General features: G+C 37.7%; 1 protein-coding gene across 1 annotated transcript in view; it reads left to right on the forward strand.

The window, feature by feature from the left end:
• BMP2K (BMP2 inducible kinase) overlaps positions 1 to 24470 on the forward strand; it is a gene marked incomplete at its 5' end in the record, with an annotated part of 126562 nt that overhangs the window by 98611 nt on the left and 3481 nt on the right. Inside the window, one exon of the mRNA XM_014451976.2 lies at positions 5626 to 5736. Within this exon, the coding sequence (XP_014307462.2) occupies positions 5626 to 5736 (111 nt within the window). The remainder of the gene's footprint in view (positions 1 to 5625; positions 5737 to 24470) is intronic.

A 24470-nucleotide genomic window follows, 5' to 3' on the forward strand; every position in this document is an offset into this window, starting at 1 on the left:
GCCTTTGGTAAAAAACTCCTTTTTTTAAAAAACTAATTTATGGAATGGGTAAACTGTTCACATAATTTTGACCTTGTAAAGATTTGTAATGACATCCAAGTTTAATTTACTTCATATAGGCAAGAATGGCATATAAATATTCATGTGTACAGAATTTCATAAAAATTGGTTTAGCATGTAAAATTCTTTAAAAAGAATTTTTTTAAGTTGATTTCAGAGAGGAAGGAAGCAGGGGTGGGGGGGGGGAGGTGGCGGTGCGGGGAGAGAAACATCAATGATGAGAGAGAATCACTGATCGGCTGCCTCCTGCATTCCCCACACTGGGAGCATATGCCTCGACTTCCTGGTTCATAGGTTGACAACACTCAGCCACTGAGCCATGCCAGCTGGGCAGTTAGCATGTAAAACTCTTAACCAGCTATTTGCTTTCAAACTTCAAGGTCGGATAATGTGTGTACTTTATATATGTAGTTGTGCACATGTACATATGCCAAAGAGAGTTCAGACTTCATTACACTGTTAATTATGGAAAGGTGTTAAGTTCCAAGTAAAAGTATAGGAGGAACTTTATGTGAAGGTCATACTTAGAGTAACTCATCCATTTGGCAAATGCCTGGATAGTCCCTGAGTTAAGGAAATCCTTGTCAGAGACTGATGCACTTAAGTTGGCATATAACACCAGAAAATAGGAACTCTGAGCCCTGACGTGCCATTTAACTAGGTGGTAATCTCAATGAAGTCACTTAACTGCTGTCTCACTTCCTCACTTAAAAGCTGAGTATAATGATGCTTTAACTAAGAGTGTTCTCAAGAAAATTAAGTGAAATGTCTTTAAAGAATCTGGGCGCTCAATAAAATGCCACTTTCCCTTTTCTCACCTTCTGTGTAAGTCTTTAGGTGCCAACTTATGAGGTTATTGCCTTTTAACCAGAATTTGAAAATTATATTTAAATTATCAGGTTTCTCAGCTGGCAATCAAAACACCAAATTAGAAGGGATTTTGTGAGCAAACACAACAGCAAGAGTGGCAGGTAACAGCAATGAAGGAGATACAGAAACATGTCTTTTTTTCTCTTAGTAATTGATAGTCATAAAAATTGGGTTCAAGAAAGGTGAAATGTTTTAGTAAAGTTTACAAAGAAATCAAGAATATATAGAATATAATTTAGAAAGTCTTCCTCCTGAAGTTTTACTTAGCTGTGCTATTCAGTCATCTCTAGCACCTCTTTCACTCACCAGCAGACATGTATCTAATATTTGATCTAGTTGATAGGTCAGGTTTAAATTACACCGATGGGCAAAAGACCTCTTCCAGAAACTTAAAGAGTTTTGGTAAAAGCTAGTGTCATGAAAGTTGATTGTTTGGTCATTATTGCTTGGTTCCTCTGTCTCTTAACAACTTTACAAAAATGAATAAATAAATTATTGATTTATTTGAAGTACCAAATTCATCTTTTTTTTCCTCAGGCAGTTATTTTTCACCAATTTTCAAAGTCCTTTATAAAATAATTTAGATTTGGTTTATGAGATACTTTCTTAAAGGTATAACCATTGACCATGTAATGATTGCTCATACTAATACATTCTTATTTCACATTTTATTTTTTAAATGATACATGGTTATTTATTAAAAGAAAAAAATAAAAAGCATTTGGTGTTTAGGAAATACTTATGTCTATTATCTAGAAGATAATGTTAAAATCATATATTTTGAGATACTAAAATTATAACAAGAGCTGTTTTTTAGTGATCTTTAAGAAAATAGAAAGGGATTTAACATGTGAAATAAACCAGATTCTTCTTACTTTTGCTTTTAGTGTAACTGAATATTATTTATGCTTCAGAATTTTTTACCTGTTCCTAATTAAAACCAAAACATTAAATCAAAATGAAGAATTATTAATACAGCTGGCCTCAGTGATATTTTTAAAAATTTAAGTATATTTTTCATTGTCTGTTGTACCAAAATATCTAGATTAGTATGTAAACTTTGGTAATCTAATTGTCATAATATTTAACACATTAAATGCTAATTAGAATACAGGTGTTTGCTTTGGGAAAATGTTTAACTTGCATTTGTTCAAATAGCTGTGTAGCTCTACATGTTAATTAAAAATAATACTTAATAGAATGGAATATTTTTTTTGTCGATGGTGAATTTATTGTTTGTTTGTTTTTTGTTTGTTTAAAATTACATCAAAACTAAAAGGAAGAATAGAAGAAACTAAAGACTGGCTATTTTGCAAAATCTACTGAATGTGTGTTTTGTTTTGTTTTCTATGAAGCCACAGAATAAAATATATATAAACATCTGCTTATATAATTAGTTTGTTGTAAAACATTAACTCATCATTTTAAGCTAATTATATATAATATATAATTTATATATTATGGTTCCTTCAGAGCAGAATAACAGAAATTTTTGCGTATACTAAAACAGTTTCACAAGTATCAGATGAAGACTGCACTTTTAAATCTTATTTATTAACCATTGGCTTGAACAGCCTAAAGGTTAATAAATAAGATAATGGCTTGAACAATTTAGAGTAGTTAATTTTTTCTGATGATAGGTATTATGGAATATAGTTTGATTCTAGGATTTTTAATTCCTGTATTTTTGCCATCTGTAGCAATTAAAATTTTTGAAAAGATACTGCCTTTATTCACCAATAGTTCTGTTAGAAAGGCTGGGAGAGGTAAGTTTCTTATATTGGACAAATCAAACAAAAGCTTTGCTCTATTAAAAGTTTGTTAACTTTGGTGAAACCAGTCTTACATATTTTTATTAAAATTTTTGTTTTCATCATAACTTTTTGTTTGACATGTCTCCTACAATTTATGTTGAGTGACCCCAAAGCAAGATTTAAAAAATGGAAACAAAGTTTTTCTTTTTGGGTATTGGCAGGGAGACACAGGGGATAATCAGATCATTATAATTTATTAATTGTTAAAACCAATTATTTGAAATAGAACTTCAAATACATTTTAGGGTGAGTATATAGTTGAAAAGTAACTCTACATACCACTTCATTAGTTTTTAATTATGAAATAATCGATCATTTAAAATAATTAATGCAGTATATGTTTTTATTTTCTATTTTGTGTCCTGGGACCCAGATTATCATGTGAACTTTGAAAATCTAAATTACTTAAAAACTCTTTCATGGAAAAATTGATTCTATGTTTTGTGGAACAATGAGAACATGATTCATTTTATAGTGAATCTATCCTGATACCTGTTTTGAAATAATTGGATAATGTTTGCATTGAACAATGTCTTCATATTTTTAATTATGAGGACCCTCTATATAAAAAATATTAGTTTACTCCTACATGGTAATGTTTCTACTCTTATCATTACTATATGGTGTTATTTGAACATTTATCATGAATTCACCCACCAGTGTGTGAGGATTTAAAGAATCTTACTGGTAACTTTGCATTTTTATATTCTGTAACTATTGGTTTAGTAGTTTATAAACCTGTAGATTATGTTAAAATATAGACTCCCTACCTAGATATTCTGGCTCATTAGGTCTGTGGTAGGTCTCAGGTAACTACATTTTACACAGGAATCCAGGCAGTGACTGATGCAGATGGTTTAGGAAGGAAGTTTGGTCCTGATTTAGACCTAAGTTCCTATGAACTCTGCCTTGATTTTCAAGAATGAGGGATCTTGGATAATGATATGCTGTGTCTATCATTCTGAGACAGTCTCTCCATTTGTCCTTCCCATCCCTTTTCCTTTGTCCTCACTTTTTGTGCACCAGAGTTTGGGAAATGAAGAACGGATGGGGGAGTCTAGGACTGTGATACAAAGCACAATCTCTGGTTTTACAGATATTCTATAAATGCAATCAGGGTCTGAAAACATGGGTAACCACAGGTACCCTATGATTCACTGATTCTTAGGCTGCTCTTAGGTTTGATTGATAGCTTCCCACGACAATAAATTAAAGACCCTTGGTTACGTAAAGTATTCTCCAGTCTTATTTTTTTAGAAATATGCTATGAGACTAACCTCTCTCTCTTTTTTTTAATGTTCAAAATTTTAAAAAAAATCATTTTAAAATTAAATTTATTGGGGTGATGTTGTTAAAGATTATGTAGGTTTCAAGTGTAGATTCTATGATATGTGATCTGAATATTGCATTGACTTTGGGTGGTGGGCACACACTGAAATATACAGAGGTGTTGAACAACAAAATATTTTAAAAAAAGCTTTTTTTCCCATAGTTCAATCAGCATTTGTTACTGATTTCCTGAATCAAGTATACAGTTAATATCTTGAAAAAGAAAACCTAAAATAAAATTTTACTGTTATCCCTTGCAGTATTGGATTTGAAAAACAGCTCTTAAGTTTTGGAAGTTTTGTTTGTGTATAGGTCAATTGTCAGATGTGTTTTCTTAACAAAATATTAGTGCTTCAAAAAAATTTAAGTAAAAATTTAAGCAACCTGAAGTTTCATGTGGACTTTGCAGAGTTAGTTTTAGCCATAAAAGTTAGTCATTGTATCCATTATCATAAAGATATTTAAAGAATTAGTTGTTCATAGCAGTAATTGAGTATATTCAGGATTATGTAGGCTCTAGGCTTTTGCCTTCTGAAGAATATGCTCCCTTGACCAGTATTATCTCTTCACTTGGGAGCCTGTTGAAGGCCAGAATCTCAGGACCCTTTCCAGAACCATCCAGTCAGTATCTCCGTTAAACCTTTTTACCTGGCACTACATTTTTCTCTCTAGCAGGGCTGGTAACCTTTTTCTGCCAAGAGCCATTTGAGTATCACATCATTCACCGGCCATACAAAATTATCAACTTAAAAAATTTGGTCTAACATTTAATTAACTCACCCTTAATGCCTTGGGCAGGGCCAAACCAAATCATTTCATAGGCCTTATAAGTTCCCCAGCCCTGGTCTGTAGGTTTATTTGTTTTTAACATGCTACATGTATATTTCTTATTTGCTTATTGCATTTTTGTTTAATTTGGTGTTGCATGCTCATTGCCTAAAACAGTGCCTGTATCTAAACAATACAGAAGTATTTGCTGGGTGAATAAATAAGGTATGTCAATAAGATGTTTAATTTAATAGATACCTATATCTTTGTACCTGTGTGTATGTGAATGATTTAATAACTATAAACAATATGAGAAATGAACTATAAAATATAGTGTTACTTTTATTGCTGTTGAGAAATAGGATTTACTTATTTAATGAATGAGAGACAATTTGCAATATTTTTTCCATATGTATTTATGGAGAAAGTCTGCCAAATATGTCTCTGTTTAGTACACTGGGTTTAAGTGCAGGTCCAGTATGTTACAAGTTGAAGACAACTGGTATTTAAATAAACCAAACCAAATTACTACGTTAATTGGATTTAGTGAAATCTAGCTCTGTGATTACATTGTTAAGCTTGCTTTTGTAGCAACAAATAATGTATTAAACTCAGGATTACCCCTAATAGTTTTAAAAATGAACTCTGAATGTAATATTTTTCAAACGTTTCTTTGTTTAATTTTCACTTTTATTTACACTGTAAACCACTTAAAAATTTTTTAAAGACCGTTTTTTATTTTATTTTATTTTATTTTTTGTTTTGTTTCATTTTATTTTTGCAGATAGGCTCGAGGAGAGAGCATCCTCAGATAAGAATGTAGAACCACTTTCTGCTCCACATAACCATCCTCCAGAAGATCCTTTTGGTTCTGTTCCTTTCATTTCTCACTCAGGCAAGTTACATGTGTAACATCATCACTTTCATTAAAAAGAATATACACAAGACAAGATTGAGAACAAAACACTGTATTGATATAAAGCCAAAGTAAGAATCAGGTGTTAGTTACAGAAAATAGAAAATTATTTTAACCATCAGCCATCTTGGTCTTCCTAATGTCATTCTTTCCATTGGGTGATTCACTTGTGCTTTTGCCAACATAGACAAATGTGGATTTACATAATAGAACTATAACTGTTTCCTTTCTCCTTTGTTATTGGATACAGTTGAAAAAAATCCAGGCATGAAAATATCTCTCGTTTATATATTTAAAACACATAAAAAGGTATTTTTATGCTTAGCTTTTGCTTAAAATTCCTATATTTTCCTAGTTTGTACATGTGCTTACAGCTGCATTTTAAAAATATTTTGTATTTGTCACAATCACTAATGATCTACTCCTTTGTTTTTACATTTTTGCTCTGATTTCAATCCAGAATTTAAATATTATTATTCACCATTTAAAAATATTGGTAGTAACATTTTCTTTTTTTATTTTCAATTTTTTTCTTTATTGATTAAGGTATTACATATGTGTCCTTACCCCCCATTCCCCCCCCCCCCCCTGGTGTCTGTGTCCATTGGTTAGGCTTATATGCATGCATACAAGTCCTTTGGTTGATCTCTCCCCCTTACCCCCACCCTCCCCTACCTTCCCTCTGAGATTTGATGATGGTCTGATCGTTGCTTCTCTGTCTCTGTTTTTGTTCATCAATTTATGTTGTTCATTATATTACACAAGTGATTGAGATCATGTGATATCTTTCTCTGACTGGCTTATTTTGCTTAGCATAATGGTCTCCAGTTCCATCCATGCTGTTGCAAATGGTAAGAATTCCTTCATTTTTACCGCAGCGTAGTATTCCATTGTGTAGCTGTACCATGGTTTTTTAATCCACTCATCTGCTGATGGGCACTTAGGCTGTTTCCAAATCTTAGCTATGGTGAATTGTGCTGCTATGAACATAGGGTGCATATATCCTTTCTGATTGGTGTTTCCAGGTTCTTGGGATATATTCCTAGAAATGGGATCACTGGGTCAAATGGGAGTTCTATTTTTAGTTTTTTGAGAAAACTCCATACTATTTTCCACAGTGGCAAAACCAGTCTGAATTCCCACCGGCAGTGCATGAGGGTTTCTTTTTCTCCACAAGCCAGCACTTGTTATTTGTTGATTTGTTGATGATAGCCATTCTGACAGGTGTGAGGTGGTCCCTCATTGTTGTTTTGATTTGCATCTCTCAGATGATTAGTGACTTTGAGCATGTTTTCATATGTCTCTTGGCCTTCCTTATGTCCTCTTTAGAAAAGTATCTATTTAGGTCCATTGCCCATTTTTTGATTGGGTTGTTTAACATTTTCAAAGTAATTACCCAGTTAACAGTGTTGAGGACATTAAGATAGAGTAGGATCTCACTTTGGCATAAGTGGGTTTTTGTGGGTTTGGTTATAATGGAAAAAATGAGTTTAATCTTGGAAAAGGGAAATGTGTTGGGAGAAATCATACTATAGTAGAAGGTAAAGATTTTGTTTAATACAGAGGTAGGCAAAAGTAGGTTTATAGTTCATATGGGAAAAAAATATGCAGGTTATGATCATTACAATAGGTTTATTGTTTCATGTACTCGCAACTGTAAAACTACTTTTTACTCCTGTATATTCAAGGTAACTGTCAGCCATGTTCTTTGGTTCTGTTCCTTTTATTTCTCAGACAAGTTACATGTGTAATAATCATCACTACCATTTAAAAAAATACACACAAGAGTGAACAACAACAAAAGAAACACTGATGAATGTAAAGCCTAGATAAGAACTAGGTGAACCGATACCTGGGTGTTAGGCCATGCCATTCTGAAGGCGCCTTATCTCCAAAGCTAAGCAGTGTCGGTCCTGGTTACTACTTGGATGGGAGACTGGGAGACCCCCTGTGCCCTAGGTTTTTGTTTTTGTTTTTTTAAAAAGAAAGAAATAGGTGTTCAGGATTTTTGGTGGACACATCAAGGCAATGTTATACCTTTTCAACGTTGAGATTTGGTTATCCAGAAACTATAGCATAGTAACTGTCATGGTCCATAGTGTACATTTTGCCATTTATTGACAAGAGTCTATATTCTTGTCATTTTCTGCTTGTTTTCTAATTATCTTTTTCATGAGTGAACTGACATTATTAATTGGGAAAGACAATTTACTGTGTCTGTTTAATTAATCTGCATCGATGTGCTCCCTCACATTCTCAGTAGGCTATACAAATGTTACTGCTTTTAAAAAAAAATTATGGTATCTCTAAATGGTCTCTATAAGTTCTCAGACATTGTACTCAGTGACTTGAGATATTGATCTATTTGTGGCAGAAAGTCATTTCAGTATTAGCTTTATTTTCATATTCTAGAACAGTGGTTCCCAACCCTTTTTTGGCCATGCCCTTCCTAAGCACCTCTAAAATCCTGATGACCCCGTGACATATAATTCTTATTATTCCAAAAGTGAACTCCTCGTTATGTGGAGGAAGCCTAAAAGGCCCATTAACTTGGTCTAAACAAGCTTCCAAAGAACATGGCATCCATAAAAGAGAAAAATAAAGGAACAAAAGAACAGTTGAAGTACTGAGGAAGAAATCACTAAGAAATTATTGAAATAATAATAATATGAAGTGATATGAAAAATAGCAAATAAAGTTTCAAAACATACTAGAGAACTGAAATGCATAAATATGTCAGTTTATATTTATATACTCTATATGAGGCCCCTAGAACCATAAGAAATGCAGAAAATTCACTGTTAATAACTCATTCTTGAATTACCCTCCTTAAAAATCAAATTGCCCCTCTCCTGTGGGGTGTGTGCCCCATGTTGGGAACCACTGCTCTAGAAGAAGATGTGTAATAGATTTCAGGTTTTCACATGTCTATGCAACTTCTATGTTTTTTAATAGCTTCTGAAGAACCCTGGGAAAATGACTAGTAGAATCAGGAGCTAGTGTGAGTCTCAATGATTTGCCTTTTCCCTGGACACCCTGATTTTGGAGTTGGTCTAGGATTTTTGTAGCTAGAAATATGCTCACTGATTTTTGAGCATATTTCTGCATTTGAGCTTGATTGCTGCGTTTTATTTTGTGTTCTCTTTTTACTGTGAGTATTTAAAGTCTCTATTAGATTTTAAGCTTGTTGAGGCTTGGATATATGAATTGTCTGTCTTTGAATCCTGGGTAGTAGTCAACCCAGTAACCACCTAGTAATATTTACTGGATGTATGAAAAAATTATGACTATCCCTAAAAATTTATACCCTTTAGTGTTAGGACAGTTCCCTTGAAAAATGCCCTTTAATATAAATGCTACCCTTCCAAAATATCTTTTCAGATTTAGGATTAATGAACATTGCAGTAGTTTGGTTATGAAAAATTGAGTAGAGAGACTGGAAATAAGGAGGGAATGGTCATAGGAGAAATGTGCTGCCAGAGAGAGAAGAAAAGGCAATCACTTGGTTATGCTAGCATTGTTAATTTATATTCATCGGTTCCAGAATACAAAATTAAAAATATAAAAATAACCTAAAAATTGAACCCCACTCACACAAAATATAATCTATGCATTATCAAGCATAGAAATACTTTGTTATATATACTTTTTCAGTAAAAAAAAAAAAAGTATTTGGAGCTTTCATTTTCCACTAATAGTGAAATAACTGAATCTACTGAAACAAAAATGAATTCTTCATAAGCTTTTAGAAATTGGGAAAAGAAAAATTTTCTGTCCAATGAAAATATACTCTACCGAGCACTGTTGTTCCCTTGTTTTTTATGTATCCTATCATCAACTCATTTTTATTTAGCATTGTAAAATTCTTCCCAATTAAAGGTGGTTGTCATTTTCACTTGTACCTGGTTATATATTTCATGGAGTTCTGCAGTCCGAATTGGTTGCTTTCAGTGCCTGCCACACATTTATCATGCTAGTATTTTCTTTTCTACACCAGGAGTCTTGGAAATTTCTGGTTCTCCTGTTTTTCTTTGTTGGTTTGTTAATAGAAGAACTCCTCTAGTGATTTCTTGAGAATGTATGCGTGGGAGGAAAATATTTAAACTTTGCTGCCTAAAAATATCTTTTTTTCCTCCCTAAACTGGTGCTTGATAATTCTGTGTTGGTCATTTTTATCGTGAATTTTTGAGGCACTGCTTCATTGTATTTGAGCTAAAAAAACAAAGAGCAAAACAAAAAAACACCTCTACTAGGGGAAAGCCTCAACTAGGGGAATGGCTGCTCCCTATGGCCCTAATCCTAGATTCCATACCCTCTGACACTTTGTGTACTCCAGGTCCACTATAGGTAGACAGCTGGCCTGTAGTTACACAGGTTGGTTCACAAAGACTCAACTTTCTGATTTTTTTTGGTGCCTTAGCTTATGATTCTACTTTCAGACTTTTAGGAAGATTCACTGAAGATAATGTTTTGGTAGACCATGTCTTAAAAATGAATCAAATCTAGCTTTTCTTCTGCTTTTTAAACATTTCTTTATGGGCAAAATTAAAATTATTCATTTATGCAAAGTTCTGTGTGGTGCTGTATGTGAAAGTAACAACTTATCCCATTAGTTGATATTGTAACTAACATGAATTATGTTTACCTGTTATGTCAGGCTACTACTAGTAAACTGATGTTAGGTTGGAACATCATAAAGAACATTGACTTTGAAGATGTAAAGCCCTGAGTATAAATCTTAGTTCTACCACAAATTAATCATGTGATATTGGGGGTTGCCTAATTTCTTGGGGGAGGGGTTCTTTATCTTAAACTGGAGATATTAACTACTTCATGAGATTATTGAAAGGATTAAACAAGGGTATGTTATACAAACCATACATGTCCTCAGTTTTGGTTCCTAATGTGGCTGTTGTTGGTAGTGTTATTTAAATAATATTTTTATTACTTACTAGTAAATTCCAAAATCTTAGTGTTAAATAAGTTTTGCAGATGCTATGCAGTTAGTAGTAGTACAAAGTTCTAGTAATAATGAGCTAGTATTCTCAACTACTGAATAAAACCTTTAAACCTTAATCTGAGAAGCTCTGCACTACCAAGGACTATTTTAATACTGCCGTTCCTATTTTTATTAAAGTAATAACTATCATTATTCACATAAAAATAATTAAAAGCATAGTATTCATCCCATCCTGAAGCCCATACATCTTTACTTCTCCCCAAAGTATTGTTTTACAGTTAGTTACAAACATAGGGTCTATGGCTTTGTGAATTATTCTATAATTTGGACTACCTCATTTTAATAAACACACCTTCTGAAACATCCTATATAATAAAAGCATAATATGCAAATGCAAATCGACCAACAGTGGAATGACCACACTGACCACCAGGGTGCAGACGCCCAACACAGGAGCTTCCCCCTGGTGGTCTGTGTGCTGCCACAGGGAGAGCACCACTCAGCCAGAAGCCAGGCTTACGACTGGTGAGCCCAGCAGCGGTGGAGGGAGCCTCTGCCCCCTCCACTGCAGGTGGGTGGTAAGGAGTGAGGGGTACCAGACTGCGAGAGCTCCGGACTGCAGTCAGGCATAAGCTGGCAGACAGACATCCCCCAAGGGGTCCCAGACTGTGAGAGGGTGCAGTCCGGGCTGAGGGACTCCCCACCCAGTGCACAAATCTCATGCATAGGGCCTCTAATATATATATATATCTATATATATATATATGTATGTATGTATATCTCCTATAAAATAAAAGGTTAATATGCAAATAGGCTAGACCTAATGGAACAACCGAACAACTGGTAGCTATTGCGTGTGCTGATCACCCGGAGGCATATGCAGAACATGGCAGGTGTTGGCTGTGGCGGGATGATGGGGCAGGTGAGCAGGGGCGCCAGACCAAGGCGGGGTGCCGGTCACTGTCAGCAGAGTGAGCCTCTGGTGGTTACTGAAAATTCTTTGCTCCTGCGTACCACAGTCCTGCCTGGCTCTCGCGCCTGCTGCTGGCACTGGCCCCAAGTGCTCTGCGCTGTCAGTGGGTGCGAGCGTGGTCAGCGCCAATAGCACATGGGAGCGACGGTGATGGGAGCAGGGCTGCTGGCAGACAGGGGACCAGGGGCTGTGGTGGGAGGTTATGGGTAGGGGCGTGGAGGATGGGCCGAGACCTGCCCCTGTTCCTACTGCAGCCTTTCAGCCCACAGTTTCTTTTAAGGTGCACGAATTCATGCATTGGGCCTCTAGTAGTATATAAAGAATTTTGTTGCCATATAGACCATATGAATTATGTCACTAAAGTTTTAGATTTCTTACATTGCATTTCATTTTTAACTACTCTCCCAAACCCTAGACCCACTTCATGGGTTTCATTATCTAATAGGAAGTTAAATTGAGTTTAGGGCTGCAAAAAGTTCCATCATATATCCTATGTAATAAAACCCTAATATGCAAATCTACCGAATGTCAGAATGACCAGTTGCTATGACATGCACTGACCACCAGGGGGCAGATGCTCAATGCAGGAGCTACCCCCTGGTGGTCAGTGCGCTCCCACAGGGGGAGCACCACTCAGCCAGAAGCCAGGCTCACGGCTGGTGAGTGCAGTGGCGGTGGCAGGAGCCTCTCCTGCCTCTACCTCCACGGCAGGGCTAAGGACCTCTTGGCGGACATCTCCCAAGGGGTCCCGGACTGTGAGAGGGTGCAGGCCGGGCTGAGGGACCCCCCGAACCCGCCCCCATAGTGCACGAATGTCACTAGGTGGCTTATAAAATGACACAGCACTTGGACTCACAATTTGTAATAGTTTATGTTACAACAAGTATTTTCTACAAGCCCAGTGCATGACATTCGTGCACAAAATTCATACATTCGGGGGGTCCCTCAGCCCGGCCTGCACCCTCTCGCAGTCCAGGAGCCCTCAGGGGACGTCCGACTGACAGCTTAGCGTGCCTAAGCCAGCAGTCGGACATCCTTAGTGCTGCCGTGGAGGTGGGAGAGGCTCCCACCACCGTGGCTGCGCTCGCCAGCCATGAGCTGGGCTTCTGGCTGAGTGGCGCCCCCACTGTGGGAGTGCACTGACCACTAGGGGGCAGCTCCTGCATTGAGTGTCTGCCCCCTGGTGGTCAATGCATGTCATAGTGACTGGTTGTTCTGCCGTTTGGTCAATTTGCATATTAGCCTTTTATTATATAGGATGGTCTTTGGTTGATTACCTCCCACCCACCCACCCACAATTGGGGCTGGGGAGGGACCGCGGGAAGGCTCCAGGGCATGTCTGGCCAGTCTCACTCAATCCCTATTGGTTGGAGACCCCAGCAGCAAACTAAACTACTGGTTGGAGCATCTGCCCCCTGGTGGTCAGTGCATGTCATAGGGAGCGGTTGAGTCACCTTAGCATATTATTAGCATATTATGCTTTGATTGATTGAACAGATGACCGGACAACTGGACACTTAGCATATTAGGCTTTTATTATATAGGAGGATAATGAATTAGGTGTATGTTTTATAGCTTTAGATTGTAGTATATAATTCTTGAAGATCAAGAATTCTTCTAGAATGTTAACAGTAATGATTACTACTTAGTGAATTCTATTGTATACATACAGTGGAAACAGACTCAGAGTCAATGCCTTGCTTAAGGTTAGATAGTGTATAACTAGGAGTCTAGCTCTGTGTAATTCTAAACTCTGTTCTGCAAAACAAAAGTATTAAGTGGTCTGTTTTAAATAAGAATTTACAATGATATGAGTAACATATTAGAAATGTCAGTTTTATAGCATTTTTAATTTGGCTAGGAAATACTGTTCACAACTAGTATGATTGTCTTATACTTGGCCTTGTCACTCAGCCTGTCTTCAGAGAAATAGTACAGATTTTGATAAAGCCTTTTCCTAATCCTCTAATCCTTGGGCCTGGCATATTAAATTGCTGAGAAATTTACTATGCTGTATGCTGCCAATTCAAAGTGAGCTTTAAAGTCTTACAGCCTCACCTCCTCCCTTATATCATAGATGAGGAGACAACAGAAGGCATGTAATTATAATAGCAGTTTCAAGCCATTTATTCCCTATAATCTGAGCAAAGAAAAGAACATCAAAACAAAATTTCTTTGAACCTGGAAGCTTCTTATATGATTAAAATTGTACCACCTGATTTATAACTAAATGAACTGTCCTCTAAAAGACAGAAACCTGATTAGAAGAGTGGTAATATGAATAGTATGAGGCAAACATGTCCCACTCTCCACATTTTTGACATTTTTCTAAATATATTGAAATTTTTGGTATAGTTTATGAAGGTTCATTTACTGTGTGATTTAAGAATACATCATCTGCACTATTTTAACCAAATAACTTATATGCATAACCCATGCACACAGACAATAGTTTGGTGAAGACCTGGGGTGGGTGGGTGTGAGGTGGAGGGAGTTAAAGGGGGAAAAAAGGGGGTCATCTGTAATATTTTGAACAATAAAGATAAATTTTAAAAAATAAAATAGACTGGCAATAGCTAGCATCTTATTGTTTTCATGAAGTATTTGTTTAAAAGAATACTATATGAAAATCTGTGAAAGTTGACTACAAATTTTTTTGTGTTTGGAACCTTCTTTTAGATTGTGTAAGACTATAATTTGAACACCTATAAATTTCCTTTTATGAAAACTCAAACATGGAATAGATGAATTTATGTTCTTATATTCATTTGGCAGATGTATGGTTAGGAAAGCTTGTTCTTTGGAACCTCCCAGTTGTTTACCTGGGTCAGTCATCTTCCAGGTCATCTTCCAGGATTAGCACGGGGTTTCACAACTGTTGGTCAATGATAAGCTTCTCGTAGGCAGCAGTTGTCTTATTCATCTTTGTATGCCATCTGATACTGTGATGAATTACTAAATTATCAAAGTATACTTTGGTAATCTAATATCTTTCTCACTCTCACATATACACACACTAATATTTAATAAGCTTTCAGTAAGTAAGATGAATATTGTTTAAGGTTTAGCTCTCTCAGGTAAGTTCCATTATTTTTCTTATGTAGAGATGAAGTACCTGAGGTTATTTTTAGATGTTTATCTCCCATGGATTTTATAAAGTTGAGTATTCTTTCATTTTTGTGTAGTGCTCCGTTTTAAATAAAAACACAATGGTATGAGTAACATATTAGAATATAGTATCTCTAGAATTAACTCTACAAAATACTCAAAAGGAATTGATTGTACAGTTCAACAAAACACTATTTTGATGAAATAGAAACAATACAATGCCCATTCTATTCATTGTTTTTGTTTTGTTTGTTTTTTTACTTTTCAGGCATGGCTTTTTAAAGGGGATACTAAAGAAACCTAAGACAAGTCTGTGGTTGTATTTTGTAGGTGGTTAATGATATGCTATATTGAATGTTTGCTGCTGATGATATCCTACTGATAGTTTGATTGTAGAATTTGCAGATGAGAGTTTTAAACTAGTGGCATCAGAAGAGAAGTCTCTATGGCCTTAATGGATGGCCCTAACTTGGGCAAGTCATTTTCCCTAGTTTCAAATTCTTTATGTGTAAAAAGAGATTGGATTATATCTCTTAAACTCCATTCTTGTTTTTTGCTTTCAAGATATAGTTAAAGCTATGAAACAGGATTAAGTTCACCAATAGAAAGAAATGGAAAGAGAAAAGAGAAAGCAAAGGAATGAGCATTGGGAGGTAACAGTGGTAGGAAGTCATGACAGTGATCTGCCATGGAAGGCAAGTGGAGCAATTTTGAAGCTGTGGTTGATAAATTGAAGAGGAAAGATTATAGCAAACCTTAAAGAGCATTTTTATGTTATTGTGGGAGCCTAATGGTAGGGAGTTAGATAACGTGTGAAAAACCCTTGCAGTACTGCATTTGTGCACTTGACACTATTAGTTACTATTCTCTCATGATTCATTTCTCAGTACCATTTGAAGTATATGGAAGTATATAGCAGGTACTCCATAAATCATCATGAAATGATGGCATAAAACATTAGCAATAACAATAATACAGCCCTTTAATGAATATCTGCAACGTGCCAGCACTGTTGTAAGTAGTGTATGTATAAGCAGTTTTCTCACTTTAATCCCTGCTACAACTCTGGGGCAGATATAGACAAAGTGAGACACAGTACATGATTCCAGATGAGAACAGACCATCAAAGGACACTTTCATTTAGTATCTGCTGATGAAGGAAGGGGAGTATTATATATCTATAATAATTTATACTAATAAAAGGGTAATACGCTAATTAGACCAGGTCGACTGGACATCTTCCGATCATCCTGCCTTCCTTCCGGACAAAGCCATGGTGGCAGGGGCCGAGGCAGAGGCGGTTAGGGGCAGTCAGGCTGGCAGGGGAGGGCAGTTAGGGGCGGTCAGGCCAGCAGGGAGGAGCAGTTAGGGGTGATAAGGCCAGCAGTGGGGAGCAGTAAGGGGTGGTCAGGCAGGCAGGGGAGGGAAGTTGGGGCGATCAGGCTGGCAGGGGAGGACAGTTAGGGGTGATCAGGCCAGCAGGGGAGCAGTTAGGGCCAATCAGGCAGGCAGGCAGAGGGGTGAGGGGCGATTAGGCAGGCAGGCAGGTGAGCGATTAGGAGCCAGTGGTCCTAGATTGCGAGAGGGATGTCCGACTGCCGCTTATCCCCCAAAGTTGTCCCAGATTGGAGAGGGTGCAGGCCGGGCTGAGGGTCCCTCCCCACCCCTTTGTGCACGAATTTCATGCACTGGGCCTCTAGTAAAAACATAATATGCAAATTTGACTGGACATCCTTCTGGACATCATCCGGACAAAGCCGGGGCTGCGAGGGAAGCCTGGGTCCCAGGTGTCTGCCAGCGGCTAGAGGGAAGCCCGGGTCCCGGGTGCCAGAGGGAAGCCAGTGCTGGCAGCCGGGGGAAGGAAGGCCTACTCTTGCATGAATTTCATGCATCGGGCCTCTAGTACATATATAAATCCTCACCCAAGGATATGTTTTTTATTGATTCTGGAGAGAGAGAGAGAGAAAAAAAAACATTGATAGGTTGCCTCACACACACACTCCAACTGGGATTCAAACCCCCAACCTGGGTATGTGCCCTAACCAGGAATCTAACCTGTGACCCTTTGTTGCACAGGATGGCACTCTAGCCACTGAGCAACACTAGCCATGGCTGCTATATTTATGTATATTTTGTACAGACTGTTTTCAAATGATTAATTTTGTATTTCACTTATTTAGTAAATGTTTGTTATTTTACTAATAGTACTGAATAATTGACGCACTACTTTAGTTAGCTTGGAACTACTATCTTGAAATTCTATACATGAGGTACATTAAGCCAGAAAGCAATGAGAATAAGTACCAGTTCTCTTGACACTTACTTTAGTGGCTTCCATTGCTCTTTTTTTCCCCCAATAGTTAACTAGGAATTTCCCCGAGAAATAGTTCCATGTCACACAAGAAAATTTGAGACTTCACAACTCACCATTGCTGTTATTAATAATTTACCCAAATCTGCATGATCTATCTTAGCCACTCACCTTATTCTTAGGGTTTGGCTCTGATTGACTTTTGGCTGTTTCCAGCAAAAGATGAGGAATACTCAAAAAGCTGAAATTTTTACAATTTATAGTTTCAAGGCACAAAACAGAAATAAAGAATATCCTGACTAGGAGCCATCAAAATATCATTCTACTTTATTTAATATAACGAAGCCCTACATAGAATCGAATATAAAATTTGGTCAATATATGCCATTTTAAAGTCAATTAATAGAGAAAAGATGTAACTGTGGTATGATTCTGGGCACATTCTAGATATTTGTTTATGCTTTAAATACATGTTCTTAGTATATTCCACATATTATATCTCCCCTTCTACCTACTTGAAAAACAGCCATTTTTATGTTAATAATAAAAATCTCAGCAATACCGGGATTATTAGGATTTAGGATATATTGAAGTATAAGGCAATATTTAGGCTATCCTTGTGGGAAATTAACTCAAGCCAGTGAAATAAATAATCCTGATTTAAATTTTGTAGTAAACCATAACAGCTTGGAAGAAGCAATTTGGCACCAGGAGCAAATAGTAGGAATATCTGAGCAGTTTTATTTATTTATTTTTTATTTTTATTTTTTTATTACAGGAATATGTTTAGGCAAAGAAATAGATTATAAAAGTTGATAGCATTCTTAGCTATGAAGTCACATTTTAAAGTATTGTACATTGTATAGTTGGTAACCAACATTATAACTTGTAATACTAATTTTGACAGTCTTTTAAGCCATGGGAAAGGACTAAAAGCCTTAGAATGTATTGAAATAATTTTTATTTTTGTATAATTCCATTTCTTCCTCAATTTTTCTATAGTTTTACAGTGCAGAGAGGACAATTAAGTAGATGGCTGTTACTACAGAAAGTAAAACCTTATCTAGGATTGTTGTAATATGTAGCCTGGAACTTACCTTTTCCTCAGCAGGAAGCACTGGAGAGAGAAGACCACCTATAAGTTTTGCTTATGGTGCTTAACACTTAAGTTGCTCTTAGCATGCTGTCAGAGGCCCATTGCTGCTCTTGCCTCTACTTCAATTGACGGAGTGGAAAGATGGAGAAATAGACATTTACACAATGTCAGAGTGAGTTGTGAGAATATGGGAGAAAAAAGGAATTTGGATAAATATTACTAATTACTTACTTTAATTTTATGAAGGGGAGGCAGTAAAAGAAATAAAACTAGTCTATCTATGCAAACAGAAAATTTCCCTAGTTGCCCATACTTTTTAGGGAGGTAATCTGCAAACACAAAGATGGCATAGATCATCGTGTGTGTCTTTTCTTGTTCTTCTTGAAAGCAGTCCTTTATAATTTCTTATACTGTGTGCTCAACTCTAGCTATTTAAAAATCAGATACACAGTTTCCAGGATCCAAAATGCATCCTTGTGGTATGTGGACATATAATTATTTGCCTACTTAAATTTCTGGCCAATTCTAAAATGGACAGAACTGTGTGTGTGTGTGTGTGTGTGTGTGTGTGTGTGTGTGTGTATTTTTTAATGTATTTAAATTTTTTGCAATTACAGTTGACATGCAATATTATTTTAGTTTCAGGTATAAAATAGAGTGACCTGAATTACTCTTGAATTAGCCAAAGAATTGTACTCTCCTTCCCTTTTCCTCAGTCTTCCCTCTCATCTAGATTCATCTTCAACTACTGAGTCCAGAAAAGTTGCTAGGAGTTTAGAGTATAATGAATAAAATCGCTGAGTTTGGCTTCCCCCTGGAAATGACGATACTAGTTATCTTTACCGAGTGTTTATTAAATTAAATGTCAGCCACTACTTTAAGTGCTTTCTTTACAACAGCCTTATGTAGTGGAACCTATTACATTGTTCCCTCAGAACATGGTAATGTATATATTCCCTCATTACATATGAGGGAACAGGGAGCATTCAGCTGTGATCTTGTCAGAGACTGTTACTGGGTTAACTTTATTAGCTGTGAATTATAAATAAAGGGAATAACAATAAATTGATAAAGTTAAATTGATTTAAAAAGCAGAGTTTTATTTTTTCCCCCCTCAAGGAAAAAGTGCATGTTTATTACTCTACTTAAGATGTTGAAAGATTAGAAACAGCCTAGAGGTTCTACAGGTAGTTACATGTTGTATATATAGTGTTTTATCATGTTTCTATTAGAATTAGTAATGGACTATTATTGCTACCTGTAAAGATGCACTGAAAATGGTAAGTGAAAAAACCCCACAAATTTATATCCTGACAAATAAAATGATCTGTATAGCACTTTATAACCAAGAAATGTATAGCTCTATTAATACAACTTTGAAAGCCTGACAAAGGGCAGACAGAAGGAGAAGCTGACAAATGTGTTTGGAAAGCAGTGTTGGCCTGCCTGACCCATGTGGCTCAGTGGTTGAGCATCGGCCCATGAACCGGAAGGTCACAGTTTGATTTTGGTCAGGGCATATGCCCAGGTTGCAGGCTCAATCCCCAGTAGGGGGTGTGCAGGAGGCAGCCGATTGATGTTTCTCTCTTACTGATGATGTTCCTCTCACATCAATGTTTTTATCTCTCTATCCCTCTTCCTTCCTCTCTCTAAAATCAATAGTGTGTGTGTGTGTGTGTGTGTGTGTGTGTGTCTATATATATATATAGCAGTGTTGGCCAATTGAGTAAAGGAAACAGGCAAATTGAAGGATTTCGTGCTACGTTAAATGTTCCAGAAGACCTTTAGGAACAAAACTGTGCCCTAGAAATGGAAATTTTCCTGTTAATTGAAGAATTTTGTCCTATGTTAAATGTTCCAGAAAACCCAGGGAACAAAACTCTATGCCCTAGAAATGGAAATTTTCTCAGAGAAGTTGTAGGGCAGCATTTTCCCAAAGTGCTATTGATAAAATTGTCTATAAAGGTTAATAGGTGTTACATGTAAATAAAAGTATAGTGAAGCAGATCTGGGAAATTTAGGTTTCATAAAATTAAAGATTCTCTTGTGTAGGACTGAACAGCCCTTTACTGAGCATTTTCTAGGTGAGCAGCATTTCATAAACTCAGCTCTCTGAGGCCACAGAGCTGCTCGGTTCTTGTTATGGGAACAGTTTCTGCAGAATATACTTTGGGAAACTCACTGGAATGTTGCTGAAGGTGTGCATGAGCAGGCATGAGGCGTGCACCTTGTGGTTCCCTGTGGGTGGGTAAGTAGCCCGAGGAGGTAATAAGTTATAATGCATCTTAGAGGAAATTTCCCAAAGTGAGGGGTGATTGCATGTCTTTGCCAGTACATCTTTTGCTTTTGAATAAAAATTCATGAAAATAAATTCTGTGGCTCACCTAAAAGTAATCTTTGTTTTTCATATCAGAAGTATGATGTATGGAGAAGGCAAACTGGAGACTCTGCATTTGATTTGGGTTTAATCTGTTAGGATTTAAGATAAGCCTGTTATAAATTTGTAAAGAAACAGCACGTAGCTCTTGGCTGGTTTTAAGGAACTAGCAGGTGAATAATAGATGAAGATCCTATTTGTATTTTAGTAGAACCTGATGGAATTCTCAGTGTCCTCTCCCCCCTCACGCAGCCTCACTAGATTGCCTGCCCACTCCTTGCTTCAAGATGCCAACCAATTGCAAATCCGACCAGAGCCAGTGCCGTTTTCTGTCTTCAGTGCATTGGAGCTCTTGGCAGCACCTGCTCAGCTGTCTGTTCCCTCCCCAGAAATGCTTGCCTCTCTTGGCCTCTGTGATGCTGCACTCACCTGGTTTGGGGCCTCTTCTTTGGCACTTTTCAGTTTGCTGTGCAGGTTCCCCTGCCGATTTCTAAGTGTTTGACCCCTGAGGGCTCAGTGTTGGACCCTCTTTTCCTCTTCTGTCCCCTCTTCCTAGGTGGTTTCCGTCAGTGTGATTCTGCGTATCCTCTGCATGGTGAGGACTCCCAGATCTCTTTTCTCCACTAAAAACCAACCAGCGTGCTCAAGCCACAGACACCTGCTCTCACTGAAATGTCTCACAGATACCTCAAGACGTGTGTCCAAAACCAGTTCCTGAAATGGCCTCTGTTCTCAGCTACCTCTTCACTCACTTGACTGCCTGCTAATGGCATTACCATGCGGAGTTCCCCTCTTCAGTTTCTTCTTCCATTTTTTTTACCCCGACACCACCATCATCAAGCCACCATCTCTAACTTGAAGGACCCCACTTTCCTCTTCCCTGACCCCCCTTTGCTCCCTCTCTTCACTCAGTTATCATTGGAAATATCAATCAGAGCATGACACCCATTTTAAATAAAGCCTTGTGAAGACTTCCCACTACACAATTTAGAACCAAACTGAGCTTATGGCATATAGGGACCTTTACAGTGTGCTGCTTGCCCCCTTCCTCCCTCATGTTGTATGGTATCCCCTTTGCTCTCCATGCTGCAGATACAGTGGCCTATTCTCAGTCCCTTAAGCATACCAACCTCTTTCCTGAATTGGCCTCCACACATGCTGTGGCTTTTACTTGGAGCAGCTTTCTGCCTGTCCATGGAACGCTGGCCCCTGGTCACTGGTCAGTGTCTCCTCAAGAAGCCTTCACCAGCCGTCCAGAGCAGGCTGGCGCCTCCCCTGCCCCAGGACGTGCCTCTGCTCTGTTCTTTCAGAGCACCAGCCCCACTCATGTTGACTTGTACTCTGTCTCCACATTTGATTGTAAACTCCTGGGGGCACAGACCATGTTCATTTTATACACTAATTAATGACCAATGTATAAGAAAGTACCCTATAAAATATTTTTGTTGAATCAAAAAATGTGAGTGCCTGATTCTGAGCTAAAACATCTCCAAATGTAAAGGGTTTATTGTCTATGTAACTCTCTTTTTCTGAGTATATCGAATATGTATGTGTCCATATTTGTGAGCTCAGAGTATTTGTTTCATTCAACAAATATTGATTCAGCACAGTGATAGGGTAGAGGTAAATGATAAATAGGCTTGTGTCTGAGAGCTCATAATCAAGTGGGAAAACAGACAAGTAAACACATCATTGTAATACAGTACAATAGGTACTACAAGTAAGGCTTGTACTAAGGTCATCAGAAACACCAAATACAGTTATTATTCAAGGGGTGCCTCCAAAGGGCTATGGCATAGGCAGGGTCTTGAAATACAGCCAGGCCCACTAGGCAGGTCAGGTGGGAGTGGGAATGCCAGAAGGACATACTGAGGTACGGTATTAAATGGTAGAGAGATGTTAAAACAGCAGAGTGCTGGTTCCTCAGGTTTTGATAGCAAATGTTATGAGGTTGGATAGCAAGACAGCTAAAAAACAAACAGAAAACCCCACTTTACCCAAATCTGTTCAGTTACTGAGTTTGAGTGGGGAGAGGCTGAGTGGCTATAATGAAGAAAATTCATGGGAGACATCAGGGTCCGAGGCCAAAGACAGGTCCAAGCAGAGAACGGCCCCTTTGTGGGCTCAGGGTGGGACTTTAGAGCCACTGAAAGATTTTACGTAGTAGCTACAGGATGAGAGTTTCGGAAAAGTGCTTCTGGTGACAGGAGAAGAGCAGAGTGAGGATGTGGGGCTGTAGGCAGGAAGGTCAGAGGCTGAAGAGCTGCTAGACGAGAGACAAGGAGGGGATGAAATGGCAGAGGGAGAGGAGGGAACGGGTTCAATAGATTTTAAAAACACTATTTGGTGGGAAGAGGGAAAATTATTTCCAGATATCTGCTGGTTTGTAGAACTAGGTAGATGGAAATGTTGTGCAGAGGGCATTTAGAGGGAACTGGTGAGGAGCCCATTTTCAGAGGAAAGGTGATTCCTTTTGAAATTGCTGAGTTTGAAGTAATAATAGGATACATATTCATAAGTGTGAGATGAATAAGATAGATAGGTATTCATGGTATTAGAGATCCAGTCATTATGGTGCATGTGACAGTTAACATACATTAGTCAAGACCCAGGGGAAGCCATGCAGACGGAGAAGGACAACCAAGGACAGGACCCTGGGGAACGTGCATGTTTAAGGAGATGCCACTATAGGAGAAGTCTCTACAATTATGACCAAGAAAGAACAGTCAGAGAGGTGGGAAGACAGCAGACCTGACTTTCAAAGAGAAGGACATAACTCAGAGGTGTCGTGTGCCATAGGGGCACCATGTTACCGACGGGAAAGCAATAATTCTTCCATCATAAGCAAATTATTTTTATGACTGCAGATTAGACTTCCAGCCCTTGCTAATTATTTTGAAAATATGTGATTAATCAAAGGAGGGGAAAGGGTGAATAGGTATGTGGTTGGATCAACTCAATTCCGTCTCTACCTCTGGAAAATCAGCTCAGTACACCAGCGTATTGGGATGGCAGTATATTTTCATGTAAACTAATAGACTATATCTTCATTATATACAATGACGTTGTATAGCACTCTGGTGCAACTTTATTACTGATCATACAGTGACCGTTAACATTTTTTCATGGGTGGCATATGCTTTTAATGTGATGTCTACTAGTATAGAAATGATAAAGGGAGCTGTGTCATCTGGAGAAGGCAGATGCCCTTGGTACAGCTCAGTTCAGAGCCTGGTCCTTAGCTTTGGTCTGGCTAAGGGGATGCATTCCATGTTAACCCGACTCCTACGATACTAGTTTACACACACACAAACACACACACACACAAAGGAATGTCAATTAAGAAAATTAAAGTGAAACACATAATTGAGCAGACAAGCTATTAATGCTTGTTGGTATCTCTACATACATATCAAACTTTATAACAACGAAACATAAGCAAAAGGTTGGTAAATATAAGCAGGTAATTGCAGGGGCAGTTGTCTGAATAATCTTACTTTGAAAGTGGGAGGAGAAGATCTGCTTGTGTACTGTATTCAGAGTTCTATGCCAGGTATAAATAAAACTTATCTGTAGGTGAGGGCCAGAGATGAGTAGGTGGCATGTAGGGACAGAGACAAGTAAGTCTGTCTGCTCTGAAGGACCTGACCATCCAGTCAGTGGATGGTCAGGACAAGTGGCATTCCCTGAGCCTAACTGACCTTATTTCTTACTCTAACAGCGGTTCTCAACCTGTGGGTCGTGACCATCGGAAAACACATATAGCATATCAGATATTTACATTATGATTCATAACAGTAGCAAAATTACAGTTATGAAGTAGCAACAAAAATAATTTTATGGTTGGGGGTCACCACAACATGAGGAACTGTATTAAAGGGTCGCGGC

Source organism: Myotis lucifugus, unplaced genomic scaffold, assembly GCF_000147115.1.
Source record: "Myotis lucifugus unplaced genomic scaffold, Myoluc2.0 scaffold_12, whole genome shotgun sequence".
NCBI lineage: Eukaryota > Metazoa > Chordata > Mammalia > Chiroptera > Vespertilionidae > Myotis > Myotis lucifugus.